Genomic DNA, 24,867 nt, shown 5'->3' on the forward strand with positions numbered 1-24,867 from the left:
GGGCACTGAGAATGCAAGTCACATCACAGAATAATATCTAGCACAACAAGCGCAGTGGAACTAGCAAGTTGACATGTGGAGTTTAGGTCCTGTTTTTATTTTGAATAGACTCTTCCAGAATGGTAGTGGAGTTGTATTTGGTCTTATAACATTAGAAGAGCAAACACAGCCACGACAGTTTTAAAATATATGACAGCCAGGGCTTCTTCCTCCTTCACAAAAAGGTTGGCTGTAATACTGCAGTGTACTGGAGACTGGTGTAGGAGCAGTGACTGTCCCAAATCTGCGACGCTACCTGGCTATAAGCTGATCAGGACTATGAAATGCTGATAGTATTTTTTTTTTTAATTAACTTGAACCACATAAAAATGACAGGAAGTTACCTGGATTCATCTAGGAAAGAGAACTCCACATAAAACTTTTAGAATAGGAAAACAAATCTTGAACACTTAGTATTGCTTTTAAGTATACATATGATGAAAGAGAGAAACCGAAAGAAGTTGGATAAAGCATATCCAGGGATGTTAATCCCACATATATACCTGTTCAGAATTAGCAGTCACCTGAGTGGTATTTCAGTCATATCTGTGTTTGTTTTCTGGAAATAATGTTTCACGAAGTGGATCAAAGCATGTGCTCTTACAGCAGCAGCCTCAGCAAAAATGTCCTGGAGTGTGTAACACAGAGCGGGCGCATGTGATCACTCACTGTAATGAGCTCAGACTTGTTAATGGAGTCCCTGGAAGAAAGCACACACCACTCCATAGTTAAGCAGGCAGTGGCCGCTTCTCGATCAGATCCGTCTGCCTTTCGGGTGGTTTTTTTTGCTGAGTATATTTTGGAGGAGGTGTGGGAGGGAGGGAGAGATGCTGCTGCTGCATGTTCAGTGCAAAGCCCTTGGCTCTGATAGGCTGAAGGGACACGGATACTCTGCCTATATATGCAGGCAACTGCATCCTCTCCACTTTATAGCTGTGACAGAGGAGCAAAGAAAGACAGTGAGAAAGACAGAGGAGAAGGAAAAACCAACTCTGTGTAAGTAACATTCTTTGTCCTTAAGGCTTTGTGGTTATTAAATTCAAGTAGGTACATTTGGATTAATGCAACAATTGGTTACTGAGAGTGGGAGCTCAGCTAATAAACAGCCAGCTTGTGTTATTTTAGGCATAATAATAAAAAGAAAAGCATTTATTTTTAATCTGAGTTTGCACAATGTATCGTGTACTTCTCATTTTGATTTTGCTTCTTTTTACATCTGCTGTATGTCAGCTATAACTGCTTATATACATTTATGCAGAATCCCATGTATCCAAAAAGTTTGTATCTTGTCTTTCCAAATACAGGAGTGCTTGGAATAACCAAGTAGACCTTGGGAAATTTTCTGCCAAATATTTTGAATAATAAAATTTCAAGATAAATTAAACTCATAACTTTTTAGGATGAGGTTTTCCTCAGAAATAACCCTTTCCTGTCACTATAGTAAGACCTCAGAAGGGAAAATTACGAAGTTGCAGACTCTGTGCCAATGACAGCAATGAATACAGTAAGCAACTTCTAACTGGAAAATGTAATTTTTTAAATAAAATGTGAGGACTCTTAAGAGATATTCCTAATTCTTGGCTTTCACAAAGGTAGAAGCACAGAGTAAATCCAGTTCCTTTTTACTCATGCTGAAATAAAATTCATCCTGCAGTCCTTTTTCAGGCAATATCCCATTGCCAACGTAGAAGTTTAGCTTAGCAGTAGCAAAAACCTTCAGTTAGGTTCAGTAGCAGAAGTTCTGATAGCTTCAGTGGTGTCACTGTAGCACCATGAGCCTTTAAATTACATTTTGTTCTGCAACAATCAGTTGGCAGAATAGAAAATGCACTTTTCTCATTTATTGGAAAGATACAGAGTTATTAGTTTTTTTGAGCAAATACAGCTATCAGTTTTAGGTGCTATTAACGTGTCTATGTGTTCTTCCTGTCTGTATTTAATAATAGAAGCTGCTAAAAGATTTTATTATGTTAGCTGTTTATTTTACTTTGATGAACTGGAGAACAGGCACACATAAAATTGTAATATATCAAATATATCTCTCTCTTCATTTGCTCTCCTTTTCCTCTTTTCCCCTTTTTTTCTCTTTTTCATCTTTTTTTTTTTTCTTCCTCATAACAAATTTCCTGGTAGCATTTAGATATCTTTTACATTTATATTTAGTAAATACAACTCCCCCCCAAACAAACAGAATCTAAAATTATAGACCTTTTAACAGAAATATCAAAAAAGCTGAATTTACCAACATAATATTGTAACTATAAATGTATTTAGTAATTAATTGTGTGTAAACTGCTCATTCGCATGGTTCAGTTTCAAATAAAGCAGAAAACTGTTTGCAAATGCACATATGCAATTTAAAGGCTAACAACAATTTTTGGTAACTCCACTAAAAAAAGGTGTGGCCATGTTCTAATTTCAGTTCACTGAGGTAGAAGGAGTAGTTGAAACAAAGCAGCAAAGGATATGTCAACTTTAGGTTGTGTAGTGCTACCCAAATCTTCGTTCGCGAAGCCTAGCCATGAGTGAATGAATGAAAGTGTACTTGTCCTCTCACAAATTACAGCAAAATCAAAGACCTAAGAGTTTACATGAATAAATAATACTAAAAAAGATACGTTGATATAATTTAAGGTTAACATGATTGTTCTTGTTTTTACCTGCAGTTTAGAGCAGAACTCAATCTTCTCCAGTAAAATAGGATTTGATCCGAAGTATGCAGTGGTGACAATAGTCATTGATTCTTGCTGGGAACAAAAATTCTCAGACATAATATATGCTTGGTAAAATTGTATTTTATCAATCAGAGTGAGACTGTTAATGTCTTTGCATACAGACAGTTTACAATGTGGTAGAGGTTGATAATAGGCAGGGTGCTTCCTGAGAAGCTGTGCTCTCCTCGTTTGGGGTTCAGCGGGCAAATCCTGAATAAGCTGAAATTCATCCTGGAAGGTGTGAGATCTCTGGAAGTGTGGAGCCCTCCTCACTCTTCAGGGGCCTTCGAGAAGATAGACCGCTATTAAATACTTTAGGGAGAGGCTTAGTTTCTCTGAAATTTCCATTTAGTTCTGGAAACTTGGCCTTCATTATTTTGCAGTTTAAGTTCTTTTGACTTAAGTGGATATTTTGAGAGCACGCAGACTGTAACACTCATCCCTTCAGAAAATACGGATTCTCTGAAACAGTGTTTTCACTTTCAACCCTAAGGGCTGAGTTGTCTGACATATTTTGCTTCTTGGAAAATTACATTCTGTATTTTTAAAATATAGTGGCGTAGAGGGAAGGTCTCTATGCATTGTGTTGTTGCATTGTACATTTGCTGAATATGCATACAGGACATGGAAATATTCACTACTGGTAGAGAGGTGAAGTAATTTGTCCTTTGAGAGATTAACTGGTAAGCATTACAACTGTCTGCTGGATGTGGCTTCCACAGCAAGTAGTAATTTCAAGCAGATGAAGTGAGGTCTGTAGTGAACAGTTCAGGAAGAGAATAAAAATAAGACCCTCTGTAAGTGGGTCTTGTCACTGACAGAGAAGAAATGTAAAATAGGAGGTGAAAAGGGTGACCACTGTGTTCCTGCAAGGAGTATGCCTTCACAGTTTCCCCATGAGATATGTGTATTACAGTAAGTAAGGGATTTTCAGGCAAGGACTTTCAAGAAAGAAGATTCATGGATACAAAAGAAGTAGATTTTTAATTTCTCAGTATTGCCTTTGGGGGAAAGAAGAATGGAATACTCTGCTTCAGATTGAAGCAGATTGATATATTTCACTCGATCAAACTGAATTCTAGGTATATTTGAGGTTAAGCAAATACTAGTTTATAACAATTTATAGCACTGCAACCAGTGTAGCGTATTTCGGATGGAAGGCTCCCATTCTTTATTCTGAGGTTCCTGGTTCAGTTAAAACCAGTGAGTTTCCCCTGCAATTTAATTACTTATCCTGAATTTTAAGAATGTTATTGCAACAGTGATTTATGACAGAAGCAGTGCAGCCAAAACAATGCTAGGATGAGCCAGTGGACCTCCAGTTCCTGGGAAGAAGTATAATGAGTAAATAACAAACAAGATCTCAGTGATTATCTAAAATATGTATTTTGTCAAATTGGACTGACAAATTTCAATTCCAGTTCAGTGCCAGTTTCATTGATAGGATGAAACCACAGAATGTGTATCTGATGTTTAGATATAAATTTTATTTGCTTATACTGATATCTGAAAAGAACTTTGTCCAAACTTCTAATAATAAAAATGACAATAAATTATATCAGCACACTGTATAGCAACAAGATGATGTAAATATTATTTGCAATAGAAATCAATTTCAGACAAAAAAATCTAGGTGGAAGAAAAATGGTCACAAGCTATATAACATACCATCTCCGTTGTGGTAATATGATAAAGTAAATTTATTTTTGTCTATGTGTTTGTGAGCTGTTTTGAGCTTACACTCAATGTAATTTAATTTATGCCTTTTGATTTATATTTTGGGAAAAGCCCAAGCAATCCATGGAGGTTTCTATGTTAAATGGTGTTAATCTATGTTTGATTACTATGAAGTAAATCTAGAGGGTACTGTAGTCATACTCTTACATACTCTTACCTGTCTTGACATTGTACTTGTGGTTCACTGGATCCACAGATATGGAATGAGATACTCAGATGAACTGATCCATTTGTAAAAGTCTGTAGGAATGACTGTAACACTGTGGTGAGCAGCAGTAGTGCTGGAAACACCAGTCCTCAAGTTCTGAGTCAGTTCAGTCTCAGGCATCTGCTAGTAATTTGTCATTGTGTGTTAAATTCTTGTTTTCTCAGCTTTTATCTCTGAAACTAGAGAAAAAAATAAGATTACCTTGCGCAAGTTCTTTAGAGCATGTTATAGCAATGAACTCGTTAATGAAGTAGCATAAAAGAAATAAAACCAGCATAAGTTAAGGGTTAAGTTAGGGATATATTGAAAAAGAAATGCAACAGTACAATATTTAGATTTCTTCTGGCAAAAATATCTAAACCAGAGAACTGAGCCTTGGGGTGTAATTAGGTTGCTGCCACAGAGATGCGCATTGATTGCTGAAGTTCATGCTGAACTGTGAACAAAGATGTGTTAAATGAAAAGGCACATAAGATTAGGGAGGTATTGAAGAAATAGAATCATCCTAATTTTAAGGAGTAGAAGCAAAACTGCTCCCTTAAACAGGCTTTCAAAGGGAGATAACACATAAAGCTGCCCACCAGAATCCTCTGAGGACGGTAATGACTACTGACAATGTGTTTGCAGCAACTTAGTGGCAAGATCTGAGAAAGGTCCTAATACGCTTTTCAGAAAAGCATAGACAGAGCCAAATAATAACTTCCATAATGGTTAAGGAGAGTAATATAACTCTAGTAAAATAGCAACAAGAACAGCTATTCTCTGTGGAGTCTTGAAGTCCCTACTGTGCAGATCCTTACTTTCCCAAGTGGTTCGTGACCTACAGCAGCACCCAGCCTTCTTAAATAGCAGCAGCAGCAGCTGCTCCACACAAATCCCAGATCCTCAATTTGTAGCAGCCGAGATGTCTCTAGGACAGTGTTTATCAATGATGTCTTTCTTTTGTGATGTTACAGTACTGGTTCAAATATAATAAAGTCCAGAGGGGTCTCTTTTCTCGAAGAGATGTCCTCAGTTATAAATCCTTAGCACGAATACTTGCTATCTGAAGAGTTGTGCCTTAATTACCGAATATTCACATTGTGCTTACAGTAATTATTTCTTTACAAAGTGAAGAACTACATATATGTGAACTAAGCATAGTAATTCTTGACACCAGCAGTGAGTGTCCTCGTTTCACTTGCTAGTTTTCTTACTAGCTTCCAAGGAACAGTACCATTCAACCTGAGTGTATAAAGACTCTAGACACTTTTTAGCCACTGTGGTCTCAATCTTCACCAAGTACTCAATGCACAGACACATAGAGTAAAAAATTTGGGTGGGCCAGGGTGGCAGGAGCAGGCACCCCTAATATTGCGAATTTATGTTTGCAAAGCACTTTGCAGGCAAACTCCAGCTCATCTCAGCTTGGGTGTGCTCACACAGTCTCTGCCTATCTCAAAGCACATCTGGATCTCCAGCCCAACATCTTGGAGATATGGACAGCCCCAGAGAGAGCTTCCTCACATCCTCCTGCAAAACGCAGTACAGATCAACTTGAAGTGAATTCTATTTAAAACCTCATTAAGAGATCAGGTTTAGTAGGTAACACAGCATATGCATTTATAGTGAAAGAGTAAAGGAGTTAAATCTTGAGGCAAGGCAGGAGTCAAGAAGCAGATAAAATGACAGGGTGGCACAGTGGATCACTGTGATAACTGTGATTATTATAGCTTGTTATTACACATCATAATAGAGACACACAGCATGCTATTTTCTTAGACCTCTTCTGTATAAGGCAGGAGGGAGTAGATTATGTGCCACTTAACAGTGCCACATCCTTGTATCCACCAGCAGCCGTAGGGATTAAATCTGTAATTTCTGAGACTTCATCAATGTGCTTCTGCTGTTCTTCTGTGCTAAAGATGCTGGCTATCTGTATTAAGGTAATCTACATCATGACCGTATAAGTCATCCTATAAATCATATGAATAACATGTTTAAAGCTAGTAAAATTTTCTTTAAAAAATGACTTTTTTTCCCCTTTTTTTTGAAGTGTTTCTCTGATAATAAGCCCTAAACTCTGATACCCATGGATGCTGCAGAATTCCGCAAGAGAGGGAAGGAGATGGTGGACTATGTTGCAGATTACCTGGAGAAGATAGATAAAAGACAGGTCTTCCCAGATGTGGAACCAGGATACCTAAGGCCCCTCATCGCAGACTGTGCACCCCAGGAGCCTGAGAGCTTCGAGGATATCTTTAAAGACATTGAGAAGATCATTATGCCAGGGGTAAGAAAAATGGATCTGTAATGTAATGTTCAATACTGCATTTAGGTTTTCAAAGACTTTAAAGAAAGCATGGGTTGAAGGCTGTGCAGCTAGACCTTACCAACATAAGTACCCACACTATTAAACTTTTAGAAGGCAGGAGCCTTTACATGTTAAATATGATCTCACACTTTACACAACTAGTGTTTTCTGTTCTTCCTAGAAATAATCGAATAATTCTTTTGCTTCAAGCAAGGCTTACTTTTGGAAATAATCCCCTTTCCTCCCTTGAATTGGTTAAGGCAAAGCTTTATAACTTTCAATTTCATGTGATATTTTTTCTATCCTCATAGCACAGTAAATATTTTACAAAATGGTAATTTTATTAGTCTGCTGTGCCTAAAGTGTTCTTTCAAGCTGATCTTTAAATGTTAAAATTCTCTTAGGAGACTTCTTTCTATTACAGAGATGACTAGAAAGGATTCTCCCCAATACTTGTTCTGTTGACTTGTGCTCTTTGTGCTCTAAATGTCAGCTTCTTCTAGTACCTAAAGGCAGATGGCCACTACCTAAATATTAGTCCTTGGACAGATCAGTATTGGACAACAATGCAGAACAAAGCATCTGGCATTTGTCCAGATCTGAATCTTTGTTGTTTTTCCATTCATGGTATACCTTTTTTATTTTAAATATATGCTTGTCTCCTAAGGTCTCTAAGTAACTTGAAGAGGACTGAATTATAAGTAAATGTTAATGCGGAATCTGTCCTTTGGATCTCTGCAATAACTACCTTAGGTTACTTCTCTAGATGTAACTGGTGATAAGATTGTGATGTAAGTGGACATCGCAATCTCCAAATGTGGTTAGTCAGTGTACTATAATACCAATTCCTTTTCATTGACCAATGTAAATATTTGATATTCAAGAGGACTTTATCTTGTTTCCCTTGGAGCCAGCCCTGCTGTCCTTTATCAGGCAAAAGCTTCACTGAAGTCAATTGAAATCTCTCCACTCTTTTCCAAGGTTTGTGGATGAAGTCTTAAATCCAACAGAGTTAAATCAGTGCAGATTAGATAAGAGAATTATGTCCAACACATACAAATACTTTAATTGCTGCTCATAGACATGATTGTCTTTTCTTTTTCATTGGAGGAAAATGGTAATGATTGTGAATTAGAACAGAAAACACTTTGCTTTGAGCACTTAAGAACATTCAATAAAATAATGCCAGATTAAAAAAATAAGAGATGAATCATTTGAGAATAGAAAGCGAGACATTGAATTCCAATTATGTCATCAATATGTCATGTTCCCTCTTAACTAAATGGATTTTTTCTTGATATTTACATGCCCTGCAAAGAAGTTTCCTTTTACAAAATGATACATTCTGAAGAAGAAATGTTCTAACCAAAATCTTTCCACTGCTGTGAAATGTTAGTGTTAGTGACACGAAGAGCACAAGTACAAAAGTCCCAGTTCTTATAGTAACTCTGATTCTGCCTGTGTTGTTTATACTAAATTCTGAAGACTCACGTGAGCACAGAATCATGAGCTCATAGTATAGTAATGATTGGATGGTACCTCTGGAGATCATTTAGCCCACCCCCACTGCTCAAGGCTGAGTCAGAGCGAATTGTTTAGGACTATGTCCAATTGGTCATGGAATATCTCCAAGGATGAACTCTTTGCAGTCTGTTGTCCTATTCCAAGGTTGGAACTGTCTCACAGGAAAAAAGCTTGTGCTTATGTTTAAGTAGAATTTTCTGTATTTCCATTTGTATACATTTCTTGTTGTCTTGTCACTGGATACTGCTGATAAGAATCTGACTTCACCTTCTTTACACCCTCCCATGAGGTAAAGAAGGTTAACACATTACCAAGATACCCCCTGAGCTTCCTGCAAGCTGAACAATCCTAGCTGCAATTAATCATCTCCATGGCCTTTCACTGGAATCACTCCAGTATGACCATGTCTTTCTTTCTTGTCCTGAAGAACTCAGAACTGGACACAGCATTCCAGGTGTGGCCTTACTAGTGCTGCAAAGAAAAGAAGGATTACCTCTTTTAACCTGTTGGCAACAATTTTCCTAATGTGGCACAACAATGCTGCTGGCAGTGTTTGCTGCAAGGGCACATTGCTGGCTTATGTTTAGCTTGTCCACCAGGACTCCCTGGCCCATTTCTTCAGAGTTGCTTGCCAGCCCTGGCATATACTGGTGCAGGAGGTTATTCCTCCCCTGGTATGGGATTTTGCATTTCTCTGTCAAACTTTATGGGATTCCTGTTGGCCCATTTCTGCAGCCTGTTAGTGTCCCTTTGAATTGCAGCATGACCATACCATATATTAAACACTCCTCCCAGTTTTATGTCATCTGCAACACTGCTGAGGGTGCACTGATCTTTAATGAAGATGTTAAACAGTACTAGCCTTTCCCATTCACAAAGCTTTGCTGCCTAGCCCAAATAACCTTCTTGTCCCATGTTTGGAAATAGCTTAAAGGTTCTTTCATCTTCCCTGAGATTGAGGTGAGGCCTGTAGTTTCAAAGATCATTCTTCTAGCCCTTCTTGAAGATAGGAGTGACATTTGCTTTTTTTCCAGTCTTCTGGAATGTTCCCCAGTTGTTGTAACCTTACAGAGATGTTTGAGAGAGGTCTCAGTGACACCCTTTAGCTCCTGTGGCACTTGTGAGTGCATCCCATTAAGCTTCATGGACTTATGTATATCCAGTTTATTTAAATGTGTCCTAACTCGATCCTTCTCCAGGTAAGGTCTTCCTTGCTCAAGTCTTTTCCCATGCATTTCAGGAGCCTGGGATTCCTGATTGGATGATTGAAAATGTGAAAATGGTGCTCCTTCAGAGGAGCAACGATCAATTAATAGTGTGAAGCAATTATGCAGCAATTATTGCTGTCTTTACCCTATAGGAGAACAGGCATTCATAAGTGGTGAAACTTCTTTATGGAGACTTATTGTGAAATGTAATGTAGACCTCCAAAGGGCAGTCCACCAAATGATGATGACAATAATGGTGCTAAATTCCTGGTATTTACACAGGGACAGAGGGAACAACCAGTGAACTCTGATCTCCACAGCAGGAAGGCAACATGGAAAGGATCTGCCTGTAAAAATATCAATGAGAGTCACTTTCCTCTCTCAGATTTGCTTTGTTCTTTTAAAATGTATCTCCTCCTTTTTCAGAGCCAAAGATGAGTGTAGTTGTAACTACAAATATCAGTACTGAATGTGCTACTTTTCCTCACATTGGATCTATTAATGTATGAACTTTCAGCTGAAGTACCTATCTTTAGTGTGTGGTAAGGGAAGACTGTTTCTTAGACTAAGGAAGCCAGAGAAAGACATCCTGGCTGGAAATCACAGGTATCTGAGAAGCATTAGAGTGGTAATTAAAGTGAACCCAAGACACTTGTGTATCATTATTTATCAGCAGCAGGCTGAAAAAACAAGCATCAATTATGCTGTCTTTACAATATTTGACTAAGTGTGTCTGTTCCAACATGGTGAAAAAAAAGAATTTTACAGCTGCTTCAAGAGGAGGGGGAAGGGGAGGCAGGAGGAGGAACTGCAGCTGCACTTGCCCTAGGGCTTTTAGCTTTTTTGCTTTATGTGAGTAGAGCAACTGAAATCTGCTGTGTTACATCAAATAAATGGCTCCCAGCAAGCAGTCAGTTTAACTTGATTAACCCAAGATGAATGTCACAAGTCTTACAGATCACAGAGAATTAGAGCTGGGGAGATGCACAGTGGCAGTCCTGGCGTGTTATGGACATCAGTGAAAGTGTGATGGGTTCTATCAGGGACCACTGCTTCTTGAATATTTTATTGTTTTCTTGTGAAGAACCAAGTCCCATACAATTTTTTTCTGATTTGTGAAGGAAAGTGTTTGCCACAAGTGCTCTAAACTTTGTTACAGCAAAGAAGGAGATCCAGACCAAATATGAGATGCAGCTGGAAATGTTAACAGTGGCTTGTCTTTGGATAGCTGATTTGACAGGTTTGGACCTAGTGATGAGAAAAATGAAATCTTGAACATACCAGGTAGGGGCCTAGTTTATACAGTGAAAAATTGTAATAGATAGGAGCTGTTTTCATATGAAAGAGATAGGGACATCTGAAATTTTATATATGGTATACTACAGCAAGAGAAGTGATGCCTGATTCATTGTGTATGCAAGAGTTAAGACAGTTTCCCCTTAACATATGCAGCATGTCCTTTCAGGAAGAGCTGGTGGTTGGCATGAAGAAGGTTAGAAGAGGAAAAAAAAGGATATTTGCAGAATGCAGAACAGTGCAGTAGAGTGATTCCTGAGTTAGCTCCAGAATCAGAAACGTTATCACAGACTGGGAGAGAGGAGTGTAAAAGGTAAAATTCTTGAGAGATGGGAATGCAGAACAAAACAGCAAAGAAACACTGAACTCAGGCAAGAGAGAATGTGTATTCTTTCTCCCCTCTGGTTGTAACAGAAGAATTCCAGTATTAAAAAAGAGGAAACAAAATGATGTAAGAAAAGGCTAGCCTTCAAAATCTCATCAGCCTCTGAATTACCCCCAAGAAAAAAATCTTATACATGTTCTGCTGAATTATCACTTATAGTTCATCTAATCCTCTAGAAGCACTTCTTAGAAAATATGCCTTTTACCTTGAATGCGAAAGTTGTTTTTGTCAAACATAGCACATTATCATATCCCATTATGTCCCATGATCATTGCAATGTGGCTGTACATTTCCTGTTTTTGAATTTTATTAGATTGGAGTTGTGGAGCATTATCAAGTATCTCACAGATCCTTAAAATTGCTTAGATATTACATTAAGTGCTTGAATGTTAACAAATAACACCAGAGTGTGGGCAAGAGAGTTCTGTGGACCTCTACTGCACTGAAGACACTATTGCTAAGGCAGTTTCATGACAGAGATGGAAGAACAAAATACCAGGGAGTCCCTGACAGCAGAGGCTCAAGAATAGTGTCCTGCGCAGAAGCTTAGGCTGGAGAACTCTGATTTTGGAACTGTTGGGAAGTGAAGGTGAGAACCAATTTATTTTTAATTTGAGTAAAAGGTAGATAAAACATTGTGAAAAAACAAGGTAAGTTCTTCTAAAAAATGGGATCTTCTGTTACAGCCAGGTAGTTAAGCACTGTTGGCTTGTCTCAAACTCCAACCTTCTAATTTTGTGACAATTTATTTCTGCTTCCTGCGTTATTTAAAAGTAACTATTTTCCCCCTTAATACAGGTGACTCATTGGCACAGTCCGTACTTTTTTGCCTACTTCCCTGCAGCCTCTTCCTTCCCAGCTCTTCTTGCAGATATGTTGTGTGGTGGAATAGGATGTGTGGGCTTCTCTTGGGTAAGTTTACTCCAGTGTGTACTGCTGTGTGGTAATGATGCTTCACCTTGCCAAGATTTTAAGCATTTCAGTAACATTCTACAATGAAATTATTGCTTAATAGCAATGAAGTCACAGGACTATTTTTGCAGGTAAATTTCCTTAACTAATTAAGTGTTTTCACACAGACACTCTGAATAACTCGAGGAATAAAAGGCTATTTCCTCTTAAAGTTCTGACCTTGAAAAATCACCAGCATTTAGAATTAGTAGTAGCAGTGCAAACTCCCTGGTAATTCAATAAGTATATGACTACTGTCTATCACCCACTGTTGTTATTTCTCATTTCATCTGGATGAAATGAGAACTGTGATGAATTTTAACTGTGTTAAAAACCTCACATTCAAATGAGGCGGACTCTTCTCAAAAGAGGCTGGTATTGGATGTTGAAAAAAAAAAGCAAGATGCAAATCCTAGCTGTGACATTTGATAGCTACAGTTCTATGTAAGGCCTATTTTGATATTCTTTTTAATAAGTATTAGAAACAGCATGCAAAAAGTGGTCTTCAGGTTCCTAATTTGGCTGGTAACATTAGTCATCTAGTCTCTTCCTCCATAGTGAAAGACAGAGAAAGAATTATTCTTGCTCTGGTAGATCTTATTTCGCTTCATGGTGTAATGAGGTTATTCTCTATGTTCTGGTTTTCAACACAGGCTGCAAGTCCAGCTTGCACAGAGCTGGAGACCGTCATGCTGGATTGGCTAGGGAAGATGATTAATTTGCCTCAAGAGTTTTTAGCTGGGAAGGATGGCCAAGGTGGAGGAGTCATTCAGGTAAGAGGGGACCTGAAAAAAGAATACAAATTGAGTTTGTGAATTGATGATTTTGTGAAATCTTTATACTAAGACACTAATAAAGGGAATAAATTTTTTTTTCTGCCACATGGGTTCCTTTCTAATTTTCAAAAAGATTGATGCTCTGTGAGAAGGTCCATATGCGGGTAGGATCATTCATGAAAGTAATGACATGAATGTTTTGATTTTAGAGCAGCTGATTTCTGAAACACTTCTCTGTGAAGAATTACTAGTAGTTCAATTTAAAAGCACAGTTTAGGCTTAAAATTCAAATCAGAATAATTTAATTTGTTGATCAATGAATTGAACTCATACCTACCAACAATGTGCGGCAATGGCTCATAGCTGAAATTAGAAAAAATCTTCTCAAATAGAAATATATCTGAGGATTTGAGTAGAGCAGCATGAAAAGTGCTTACAAAGGCTTCCATGAAGTCCACCTTATACATGTGCAATTGTTTACTTCAGTCAATTTTCAAAAGAGCCCTCCTGTTTGCTTTTTCTTTTAGGAGAAAAAGTGTCAGAGATCAAGCAATGGATAACAACATAGGAGATAATCTTTGATACATAGAAATAGCAGAATGTTGTAGAAAGTCTGTCACTCTTTGCCAAAGAAGTTGAAATTATTTTAAGAAATATTGGAATATTACAATAAAATGAAGAGCTGCTTAAAAGTTGAACCTAAGCAGTACTATCAATAGATAATACCATTTTCAGACTACACTGCATCTTCAAAATAGAAGATTTTGACTTGACATTGACTGCTTAATGAAACCTACAGTGTCTGAACAGATAACATGATCAATAATGAATATGTCATCAATGGGCAAACTTGCCTGCATAATAATGCTATATTATTTGTCAGCCATAGCTTCACTAGCTCATGGTCATTCTGCAAATGCAGCTCTGGTCACAGCTATTAATCTATTTAAATAGATCTCTACTGTGAAAAAGATGAAATTTTAAATAATTGTTCTGTGCTCCTTTGATAGTCTCTGGAGTCTGGTCATTGGAAGCCAGGGCACAATCCATTTTATCCCAAGACAGACTTCTAATATACATCTAAATTAGAGGCTAGAATCAGAGGCTTCTTTCTTTGATCTCAGCTGCAAATGCCTGCATCATATTCCAGTGAATTCTTCCCAACATCTTCCAAGGCAAGAATGAATTTAACCCAACTGTTTTGATTCTCCTAGATGGAGCTGCACCTACACCAGTGCATTTACAGTATGGTTCTTTATTCATCTCCTTGCCCTGTTAGTATCTTTATCATTACAATTGCTAGGGAGGGGGTTACATTCAAGAAATCAAGCTTTCGTCCTGCATCTTAGCAGCATCTCTTTTGTACCAGTGAAAGCAAGCAATTATGCCTGATTGTTATCAGCAGGAAATATTGCCCTTCCAGGCTGACAGTGCTGGATTGCCCATAATTTTCATCAGAAACCAGTCAGTTTCAAAAATCGAAAGTGGGCTGTGTTCCTGCTTACCATGCAGTCATTTGGGCTGCAGATCTTCGTCTTGCTCCTGAAACAATAATGATACAAATAAGAGGCAAAGTGTGAGGCAAAGACAACAGGAGTGTGTGAAAGTGCCAGTCATTCTCTTGGTAAATGCCAAGTAATTATTGTGGTATTGGGTAAAACCGAGCCTGCGAAAATTGGCTCTTAATTACATTTGAAAGTCTATGTCAATATGAAGCACTTTGTTGTTGTGTGCAGGATGACACTTCAAAATGGCAAAAGATGAAAGAAAATTTCAGTTCAGAGCTCTGGTGGACATGAACATCAGCTCTTGCTGATATTTCTTCCGCCTCTTGAGCCTGCTTGCCATGGCAACCTTTGTTTGCTTGTGGTAAAAGGAAAGGTATCATCATCCTTCACTTAATGTAGAATACAGCATTCAAGAGGGGGAAAAACAGCTTTTAAAAATAAATGAGAAAGCAACTTTCTTCCTGAAGTTTGTATCCTGCTGTTCATTCTAGATAAATTGCTGTAAAGTGAATTTTAAAGAGTTTTTTTTGCTCAGCAAAGTATTTTAGGGGTGAGACAAAAATATCGTTGGCCTGGCAAGGAACACTGCTGATTTATCTTGTTTGTCAGTTAGCCAAGTAGTTCAAGAACCAAGGGGGGGTTTTTTCCTTAAGAATATTTAGTGCAAGACTTTGGTGCAAAGTGCTTAGAAGAGCCTTGGAAACCAGGTTCTGCAAACACTGTAAGCTTCAGTATAAAAAAGGTGACTCAGTATAGAAAAGGTGATTTATGGAAACTGAAGCAAGGTGAAAAAGCCTGTGTCTATCATGAGACATCCAAAAGCATCTCCAAGTTGCTGAATTCAGGTGCCTTTATTTAGGCTATGGCCCAGCTGTATATCAGAAGGCAAGACTATGCACCAGTCTGGATGAACAGCCAGGATACCTTGTGGAACTCCTCAGAAAGCTGAGGCTATTCTTCAGCCTAAGTCATTCACCCACCCAACCAGGCTGTCACCAGAATAGTGCAGGCCTAAATTTCCAGATCTCAAATTAATGCCTTAACCGTTGTAATTTCTTACGGCCATTTTCTTTCATATATATGTGCACATTTTTTTAATATGCATATTCCTTACATGTCCTGGAAATACACTAACAGTATAAACAGTTATTTTATTTCAGATATTTTGACTTCTTAGACAGAAAAAGTAGGATGATTTCTCCATGTGTAAAAGGTGCCTATGTCTTATAAAAATAGCTCAGCTAATTTCAGGATAGGAGAAACTCTGAATTCACTGGGATTATTTTGACGTATGAAATCTGTCAGATCAGGCCCATCTTCAGGGAAGAAAAAAGACTTCTCAAGTATTTAAACATTTGTTGTAATTACTAAGTACACATAGGTCTTCAACAGAGGGAAGATAGAATTTTGCTACAGGACAAAAAACATCACTCCAAAATTAGTTTGTTGACACTTGGATATAATCAACTGTATCCATTGCACTGTTATGATTCACATGATGATTGATTAACTTTTAAAGTACCTAAAATCTTGATCTTGCATAAGACACCCCAATACATTGAAATTTATGAACACATGTTTACAAACTGTTACTTGTGGTTTAAAAGAGCAGTTTAGAGCATGTCTCTTCTGCCTATTCTAGATGAAAACTGTAAAAAGAAATTTTGGAAAGTTGTATTCTGTGAAATCTACTGAGAAATTGATACAAAAAAATTCCCCCTTTTGTTGTCACAGAGTATCCAAGGCACATTTTAAACTGATGTTTTGTGAGTCAAAGTGCAATTTAGAAATAGTGTGTAACTGTTCTTTTTATCTGTGTGTTTGCGAAAGAAAACATACATAACTAATACTTTGAAATGCAATTAGTTATAATCAATCAGCATTTTTTGTTTTTCAGTGTTTTTTCTCTTTTAGACACAATAATTGACTTAGGCAGGGTAATTCTAATGTCAGAGAAGACATATAATTAGGCACGTTGCTTGATAGAAGTGAGAGCTGATGTTCAGATCCTGATGGAACTTAAATGAGCAGAAATCCAGAGTTAGAACAGAAATCAGCAGTTAGCCTGCCATTGTTACTGGTTAACAACTGATTAGTGCCTGATTTGAGAGCCTTTTCACGTACATTTAAGTCTGTGAGTCCAGCTTTCTAGCACTAACTGCAAGGCTGGTGCCTAAGCTGAACAGGCATAGAGATAAGAGAAAACAGGCAGAGGCATCAAGAAGGAGGAGACAAAGACTAAACGCAGGTTCTGCCCTTGCTGTCAGACATATTTTTAAAAGTAGGAGATTGCACAGTTTCTCATCTGCAGTTTCTGTTAACAACTTCGCAGATTCATGCAGAAGAAAACATTGCTTTTCTTCTTCTGGAATGTTTTCATTTTGAACCTTCCTTCAATTTGTCCCACAGGGAAGTGCAAGTGAGGCCACCCTGATTTCACTGCTTGCTGCTAGAACAAAAACTATCAGACGTGTGCAGTCAGAAAAGCCTGAGCTAACAGAAGCAGAGATCATGGGCAGGCTGGTGGCTTATGCTTCTGATCAGGTGAGTACCTCTCACTAACATGGAAACATGGCATCTAATACTTAACAATTTCAGCCATCTGAATGGGCAGGTGAATTAGGCATAGACTTCTTGCATTGGTCACTATTTGGTTTTGCTTGTTTAAATCTTACTGTACATCGTAAGTGTATCCCTCAGGGGTCCATACTGGGACCAGTATTATTTAATATCTTCATTAAGGACATAGATGAAGGGATGGAGTGCACCCTCAAGAAATTTTCAGATGACATTAAGCTGAGTGGTGTGGTTGATAAACCTGAAGAATGGGATGGCACCCAGAGGCACCTGGACAAGCTCAAGCCCATGGGAATCTCATAAGGTTTAACAAGACCAAGTGCAAGGTGCTGCACCTGGGTCAGGGCAACCCCTAGTATCAATACAGGCTGGGGGATGAAGGGATTGAGAGCAAGCCGGGCCCAGAAGGACTTGGGGGTGCTGGTGGATGAGTGGCTGGACATGAGCCAGTGATGTGCACTCACAGCCTAGAAAGCCAGTTGTATCCTGAGCTATATCAAAAGCAGTGTGGCCAGCAGGTTGAGGGAGGGGATTCTGCACCTCTGTTCTGGTCAGACCCCACCCTCATGGTTTTAAACTGAGAGAGAGTAGGTCTAGATTAGGTATTAGGAAGACATTCTTTACTGTGAGGGTGGCAATGCACTGGAACAGGTTGCCCAGAGTGGTTGTGGATGCCCCATCCCTGGAAGTGTCAAAGCCAGGTTGGATGGAGCTCTTGAGCAGCCTGGGATAGTGGAAGGTGTCCCTGCCCATGGCATGGGGATTGGCACTAAGTGATCTTTGAGGTCTCTGCCAACACAGGACATTCTATGATTCTGTGATAAGTGGGCTGGAGTCTCATGTGTGCTACCATAATACGAAGGGTAAATATCCAAATGTCAGTGTTACATAAGTATTGCTTCTTTATAAAAAGAGCTCATTTGAAGTAAATAAAGATAATTAAATAAGGTGTTAATTTTAGTTATGTTGAGTAATTCTAGACCATCTTTTGTTGCATCCAAGCTTATATGTCCATGGTCTATGCATGCATGTGCATACACATGTGCAAACAAACACACATACATCATCCCCCTATATGCCTGCATGGGTGCAGGTGCAGGTACACAGACAAACCTAATGCATGAATATAAAACAAATTGATCACAGTACTTGAAGAAGCTCAAAACATTTTTTTGCTTGTTTTTAGAGAAGAAAAATTCTAAGATCTCCATCTGTCAATCCAACTAAGAAATCTTTTAAGGAAACAGAAAATATAATCCTTGATTTCTGACTGTGAGTGGTATTTAGCAGACTGAGTTATGCTAAATGCTCAGCAGGCCATGACAATGAGAGGTTTTTACTATTAATGAGAACAAATTGTACTCTTATGAGTTCTGCTACTGCTACCTTTCTGACACACTAATACTACTGAAGGGCCAAGCAATGTTGTTTCTCAATAGCTGTAACATTTTCTTACCTACATGTCAATGAGACAGAAAAAAAAACCCCTTCCTTAGTACCTAACATTTTTTTAAGTAATATTTAATTATGCAGAATAAAATGGCCAGGTTTCAGCCTTACTTTGATTTACTACTAAGTGTATGTTAAAAAGCACTGTAGAAGTTAAAAGTACACTTGCTCTTTGCTGGTGGCAAGAGGGACTACATTTGCATGGTGAGAAGATTCAAGAAAAGAAGATATGAGGAAAGATAACTGCTTTCAAAAGGCACAAAGGATATTTGTCCTTTTTTTTGCCCAAGACCCTAAGGTCAGTATTGCTCAGACCACCAGTCCCAGAGCTCTGACTGACCCAGTGATGCACAAAGCCTTTTACTTGTTTTGATTTTTTATCCCATGTAAGTGGCTCACCTGAAATGAGGACTGACAGGCCTTCCTGCCTACTGAAGGTCAGAGGAACTTGTGTTTGCAAAAGGATTTGCCTTAAGATACTGTTGACCTTTCAAAGCAGGTTGTTGCAGAGCTCACTGTTCCTTCTGCATTAAGAACAGACCTGTGTGACTCACAGGCAATAATCCACAAAAGAAAGTTAAATGTAAGCCATTCTGTGGGAGTGAAAACCATTCACTGACAGAGCCCAACAATGCAAGAATGCATTTGGAAGAGAATCTTGCTACAATTTTTAAGTCTTGATGAAGCAATTTAGAGGTTCTGACTGGCTAAAAACCTCAGTGTATTATTATAGTTTGCTTATTTGCAATTTTTGTATATATAAGTTATAAAACATATTTTTCCATTGTACACTTGAATGAAGTATGGTATTGCTATGCCACACATTGTTTCCACTTCAAAAGTTATATTTCAAGTCTAGGCTTCCAAATTTTCTCAAATTGGTACCTAATTAATTTACCAAAGCATTTTAACAAAGAGGCACTGCTGAGATAAAAGTTAATGATACATCTGCCTTTAAAACATGTAATTCCAAGGATATGTGAAGTTGAAAGGCAAAATCTTGATCTTCATCTAGTCTAGTTTAGCTGAAGTTTTGGATTATTATTTTCATGATTATATGCTAAACTAAAATAGAATTAATAAGCGCTCTTGTATGCACTGGCAAAAATCAACAAGGGTAAGATGGAGATGTGAGAATAGTCATGATATGAAAAGATGAGGAATTTTTCTCTTTCAAATTAATGATGATTAATGAAACTGTAGAAGGTGGAAGGTAAAATAGGTTTTTCTTTTGTTTTAGTCATGTTGTAAATGAGACTATTTTGTGGCTAAATGTATCTTTCATTGTCAATAGAGTTATTCTAGTTGTTATTCTGTTGTACTTCATAATTTTATAAGAATTTCTTAGTAATATATTTGTTTTTATTACTGATATGTGCTTTATGCTCTAAAAAATATTATTTCTGGAGAATTCAAATGCGGTGGGTTGTAAATAAAATAAAATAACATTGGGAATGATCCTTACTTGCCTAACAAAATGAATGAATGATTGAACCACAGTTTAGTCAGTACGTAATCTAAAAAAAATGGTAATGTAAGAAAGTATCTCGGTTTATATCATACCATGACATGTATTATTTTAGAGGTCAGCAAAGCTGCATGCTATAAAAATGTGCTAGTGAGCAACTGAATCATTATCAGGCAAGCTGATTATCTGCACATCTTTTGGTTGATTTAGAGCCAAAACCTCAAGCTCTACATCAATCCTACCATGTTAATTAAAGATCCCACTAAGGTTAATTGAACTCCTGTCTGAATTGTGTCATGGCAATGGTCTCAAGGATATTTCAGGGTTTCTATCAGTTAATTTATGTGTAGGTATATATGTTTATGTGTGTCCATCTGTCTGTCTATCTGTATGAAAGAGAGAGAGGTATATATCTTTTACATACCATCAACAGTCCCAGGATCTCAAGTATTGCTTTACCTGAAAGAAATTATTTTTTTTTTTTAAATTCAAATGAATTCGCATTCCAATAAAAGGTGTCAGTCTTAAAACTTCCCCATTTCCTTGTAGGCTCATTCATCTGTGGAAAGGGCTGCATTAATCGGTGCTGTGAAGATTAAAAATGTTCCTTCAGATGATACATTTAGTGTTTGTGGTTCAGCCCTGAAGAAGGTTCTGGATGAAGACAAAGCTGCTGGTCTTATACCGTTCTTTGTGAGTACTGGATTTTAATTAATCAGTGGATTTTTTGCTTCTGATAAGCTACTTTTGACAAGAGTAGATGGTCTAATCTGTAACAGAAGCACTGATAGGCAGCTGAGCTAGAATACCAGGAGAGGTTCCATGAGTGCTCTTCACATGCCTTTCTATGCAGGAGGAGAAACTAATTGGAGCAGCCGGCTGCATTTCTCAGCAAAATGATGTTTTAAAAGGACTTAAAGTTATATTAGACTGCTGAATAAATAGGAGTCCATTTTGTAGTTGCGGGTAGTTTTGCAGTGTTATAATCTCCCAACCCTTGAACTCTGAACCGTTTACCTTTATTTTTCAGTTTCTAACTTACTTACTCATAAAACAAGATTAAAGGAAATAAATTAAATAATGCTCCCTCAAGCTTAAGTATCTTCAAGAAACAATAGTTTCCCCTCCTTGGTATTTTAGCAAACAAATGAACCTCCATAATATACCCCAAATATCATCAATATCAGGCATTGTCAGTTGGGTATTTGTGAGTACATAACTAATCTCTAACAAGTGAGCTATAGGGAATGTGGCTGTGGAAGCTTCAGGTGTCATCATTTTTTGTTATCTGTCCACATTCTTTTCCAGAGATTTCTGCTTTTACAATAGTCTAGCAAAATCTCCCAATTTTTGACATAGAACAGTGTTAGATTAGATAAAATTCTAAAGTTGTGTTCTACTATAAGTACCTGATCAAAAAGAATATTTGCTTATTTGTCAGATCTACTCCTCCTGCCACTTCAGAGCACCATCTTATTATTTCAAGCTAAAATGAAATTTTACCATTTGACTTTTCCCATGAAGTAAGTAACTTCTATTGTGGTTTTGTACATCACCAACAAAATTTTTTGCTTCTTTCCAAGCATTATGTCTCTGCAAAACTTGATATTGACCATGGGCTGTATAGATCTATTAAGAGGTATAATATGCTACAAGGAATATGTTTTTACTAGCCTCTACTGAAGAAAAAATGAAGAAAAAAACCCCGCCGATAACTAATTTAGAAACTGAGAACTTCAGAAACTGATTTTTCAAGAGATTGAAAAATGTGTCACAATGTTTTCAGAAAAGTCATGTCTGATGAGTTTTTTTCTTTTTCATGTGATAACATTTTGAAAAGGGCTAATGTGAACTTCAATTTCTATGAACTGCTTTTTGAAGAATTAGCCGATTAAGCTTTCTTATACTCATGGATAAGTGCCAAATGGGACTAAGAAGCTTAAATTTCACCAAGCTCTTTTGAAAATATAATCTTTTTACTGTTTTTGTTACTAACCTTTAAAGTCTGTTTTTATGTAGTATGAGGATGACTAGAGTGAAAAGTGGTTTTATATGTGCAGAATGATGCTAAATTCTAGGCTGCCTAGAACGATTGAGTCCTTGCAATGACCAAGCGCATCCTATCAATCGCTTCCCGGTATAATAAGACTATGACTGAGAAACAAAGCATCTCTAGGTCTTCCAAAATGAACTTTTTTCTGTGGGCTGCACCTATAGAGGTGGAGAACATGCCACAAGGCATGTTTTATTCCTCTGTTATGTGATCCCAGCTCATAATACCTTACATAGGATCCTACTTTTGTATCTTACTGTTAATTTTAAACAAGTACAGCACTGTATCATGTCTTTATCCACTAACTGCAAAGTTAATGTGTTTTTTTCCTCAACTTTTGTCCATTAACAAAAAAAGAGGCAACTTGCCCTTCATAAATATTCATTCCTTATTCATTTTTCTATGTGTAATGAGGAAATAAAAAAATCTGGTTTATGTATTCAGTGACACCTTTACAACAGACGATTTAACTGTTGTTTTTCTTCGTCTGTTTGTTTAGCTGTGCAAAACAGGCTTTCAAAGACAGCAGAGGCTCCATCTGAGTTAATATGGCTTGTACCGGATCTTCCATTTATTTGAATGCATAAAACATGTCTCTTAGACTAAAGTAGATTTCATTATCCTTATGGTTGGCTACTTAAAAGGTGTGCTAATTCTCTGCCATGCTGAGCAGCAGTCCATGGACTGTATTAGTGCTCCCTTTTCTGGCTTGAAGATTTCAAAAGCATTTCCATTTCTTTTGTCTTGAGTAATTTGGTGCTATTTTATTTTGTTCTGACAACAAAGATATGCACATTACCAAGGAAACACCTTATGCCACTTGATTCCTTGTCTCCCTGTACTCACTGATCCTTCAATAAGGGGAGTGATTCAACATCAAAGCAACAAGTTTGATGGAAGAAATTCTGCCTGAAGAGACTTGTGACAGCAGAGAGATCATTTCTAATGAAGATGTCTTGTTTGCATCCAAGCTGTTTCAGTCTCCCTTATCAGCAAGAAGTTTTGTAAGGGATTAAAAAGAAAATTCAACTAAATTACAATGCCTTATAGGCATGATTCTCCTCTTATACTTAATGAATAAATGAGGAATCATTATACTGAACTTCATAGAAATGCTTTCCCTGTAGAGGTGAGTGGAGAGTCAGGGCCAGGTTTTGTTGATGTGAAAGAGGTTCTGTCATTACAGCAATATGGTAGTTATATGTTTACTTTTCACATACATAGGATTTTTTCAGTCAGCCTTTTTTGGGGGAGAGGCATTGTCTTTAAAAGGAGTCTTTGCATTCCTACCCACCATCAATATCTTTTAGCATTAGTAATGTGTATATCTTTCTGTTCAGTGAAGGCTATTGCCAGTAGGTACCCAGATCTCTACTTTTGTTTTCATTTTTTTATTTCTAAATTCATACTTGTGTTAATTTGTCTGTTTCAAAGTACTTTTGCAGAAAGTATTTTCATATAGTAAAGCAAGCAGACTGTGCAAACAATGCACTTAACCATGTCAGGTGTCGAGACACTAAAGTTGCTCCAATTTACCAAGGAGCAATTTCCCAATGTGGATGATACGCAGCCATTAAAGGGTGAGCTTTAAAGCATATGCTGAAGTCATGTCCATTTCATTAATTATAAACACACAGTGGTGGTTAAACACATGGTAAATGCCTTTCTCAGCTGGGCCCTATGGTCCCAGCTTGAGACAGGCCTCTGCGTTCGCTGAATGTTGACTGGGATGCTCAAATTTGGAGACCACTAAGTTAAGCACTTCTAAATTCAGATGTAGTGTCCACTGCATTCAAGCCCAGTTCACTTGAATGCATGTAAGTGGCCTGTGAGCTTTATGCTGTCTTTCATAAATCAACACTGATAGGTTGCAGCTGACATATATATAGTACAATACAGTTCAACAGCCTTATCCAGTATAAAGCTCCTATGACATGGTTGCCTTGCTGCCCAGCATGAAGTCTCTCTGATTCTAGCTGCAGTGACTTTTCTGAATGATGATCTGCAGGATATTAAGAAGCAGGCTGTTTATATCCAGACTCACTTGGGAAACAATAAATCAGAATCAGACTGACAGAGGAGCCATCTTTTCAGTAGAAGTCAACACTTAGATCCTGACCACAGATTTCCATTTGGAAGAAGCATTCTGGAGACATGTACAGATGCCTAGGGTGATGTTTCGTAACCCACAGTTTATGAATGATTGCTGTTTTGTAAAATAGTGAACGGTGGTTTAGAGAATGATTTCAGTTTTCTTCAGGCCACAGACATTGTCGTAAGTGCAAGCCAGCAAAGAACTGAGTAGGAGAAAATAAAAACAATAAGGGAACACTGAAAGTCCTGCCTCATTTTAGTTAGTTGCAAATGAAAAGCTTTGTGATGAAACCATGCAAAATGTGTCCATGTCTTTTGCAAAAGCTATAGGAGGTTCTTCCAGTTGAAAAGGTTGAGAGTAATTGCTCTCAGGCATCATAAACGTTCATGGATGTTTCCTGATATAGCTCTTCCTTTTAGGAAACTAATACATGAGATGACTGATGCAAGCTTTTTAACTGTTTTGTATTCACAGCCACGGCTGAGTCAAATTTGAAGTGCACAACCTGAAAAGGATAAGGCCTGCAGGCTATACTGAGCCATGAGTCCCATTTCTGTGATGTAGCCTGTCCCCTGCCCTTTGCACA

At 37.7% G+C, this 24,867-nt stretch overlaps 1 protein-coding gene across 3 annotated transcripts in view; it reads left to right on the top strand.

Moving 5' to 3' along the window:
• Nucleotides 1–24,867, top strand: part of DDC (dopa decarboxylase) — a 71,427-nt gene that overhangs the window by 15,042 nt on the left and 31,518 nt on the right. For 2 of the 3 annotated variants that reach the window (XM_064660532.1, XM_064660526.1), the window contains exons 2-6: nt 6,734–6,970; nt 12,203–12,316; nt 13,009–13,128; nt 17,049–17,183; nt 20,683–20,826. In XM_064660532.1, the coding sequence (XP_064516602.1) occupies nt 6,770–6,970; nt 12,203–12,316; nt 13,009–13,128; nt 17,049–17,183; nt 20,683–20,826 (714 nt within the window). In that variant the 5' untranslated portion in view covers nt 6,734–6,769. Of the gene's footprint in view, nt 1–934; nt 1,036–6,733; nt 6,971–12,202; nt 12,317–13,008; nt 13,129–17,048; nt 17,184–20,682; nt 20,827–24,867 lie in introns of those variants that run through there. The other variant, XM_064660517.1, reaches the window with a different exon arrangement.

The sequence above is a fragment of the Pseudopipra pipra genome, chromosome 1 (assembly GCF_036250125.1).
Source record: "Pseudopipra pipra isolate bDixPip1 chromosome 1, bDixPip1.hap1, whole genome shotgun sequence".
NCBI lineage: Eukaryota > Metazoa > Chordata > Aves > Passeriformes > Pipridae > Pseudopipra > Pseudopipra pipra.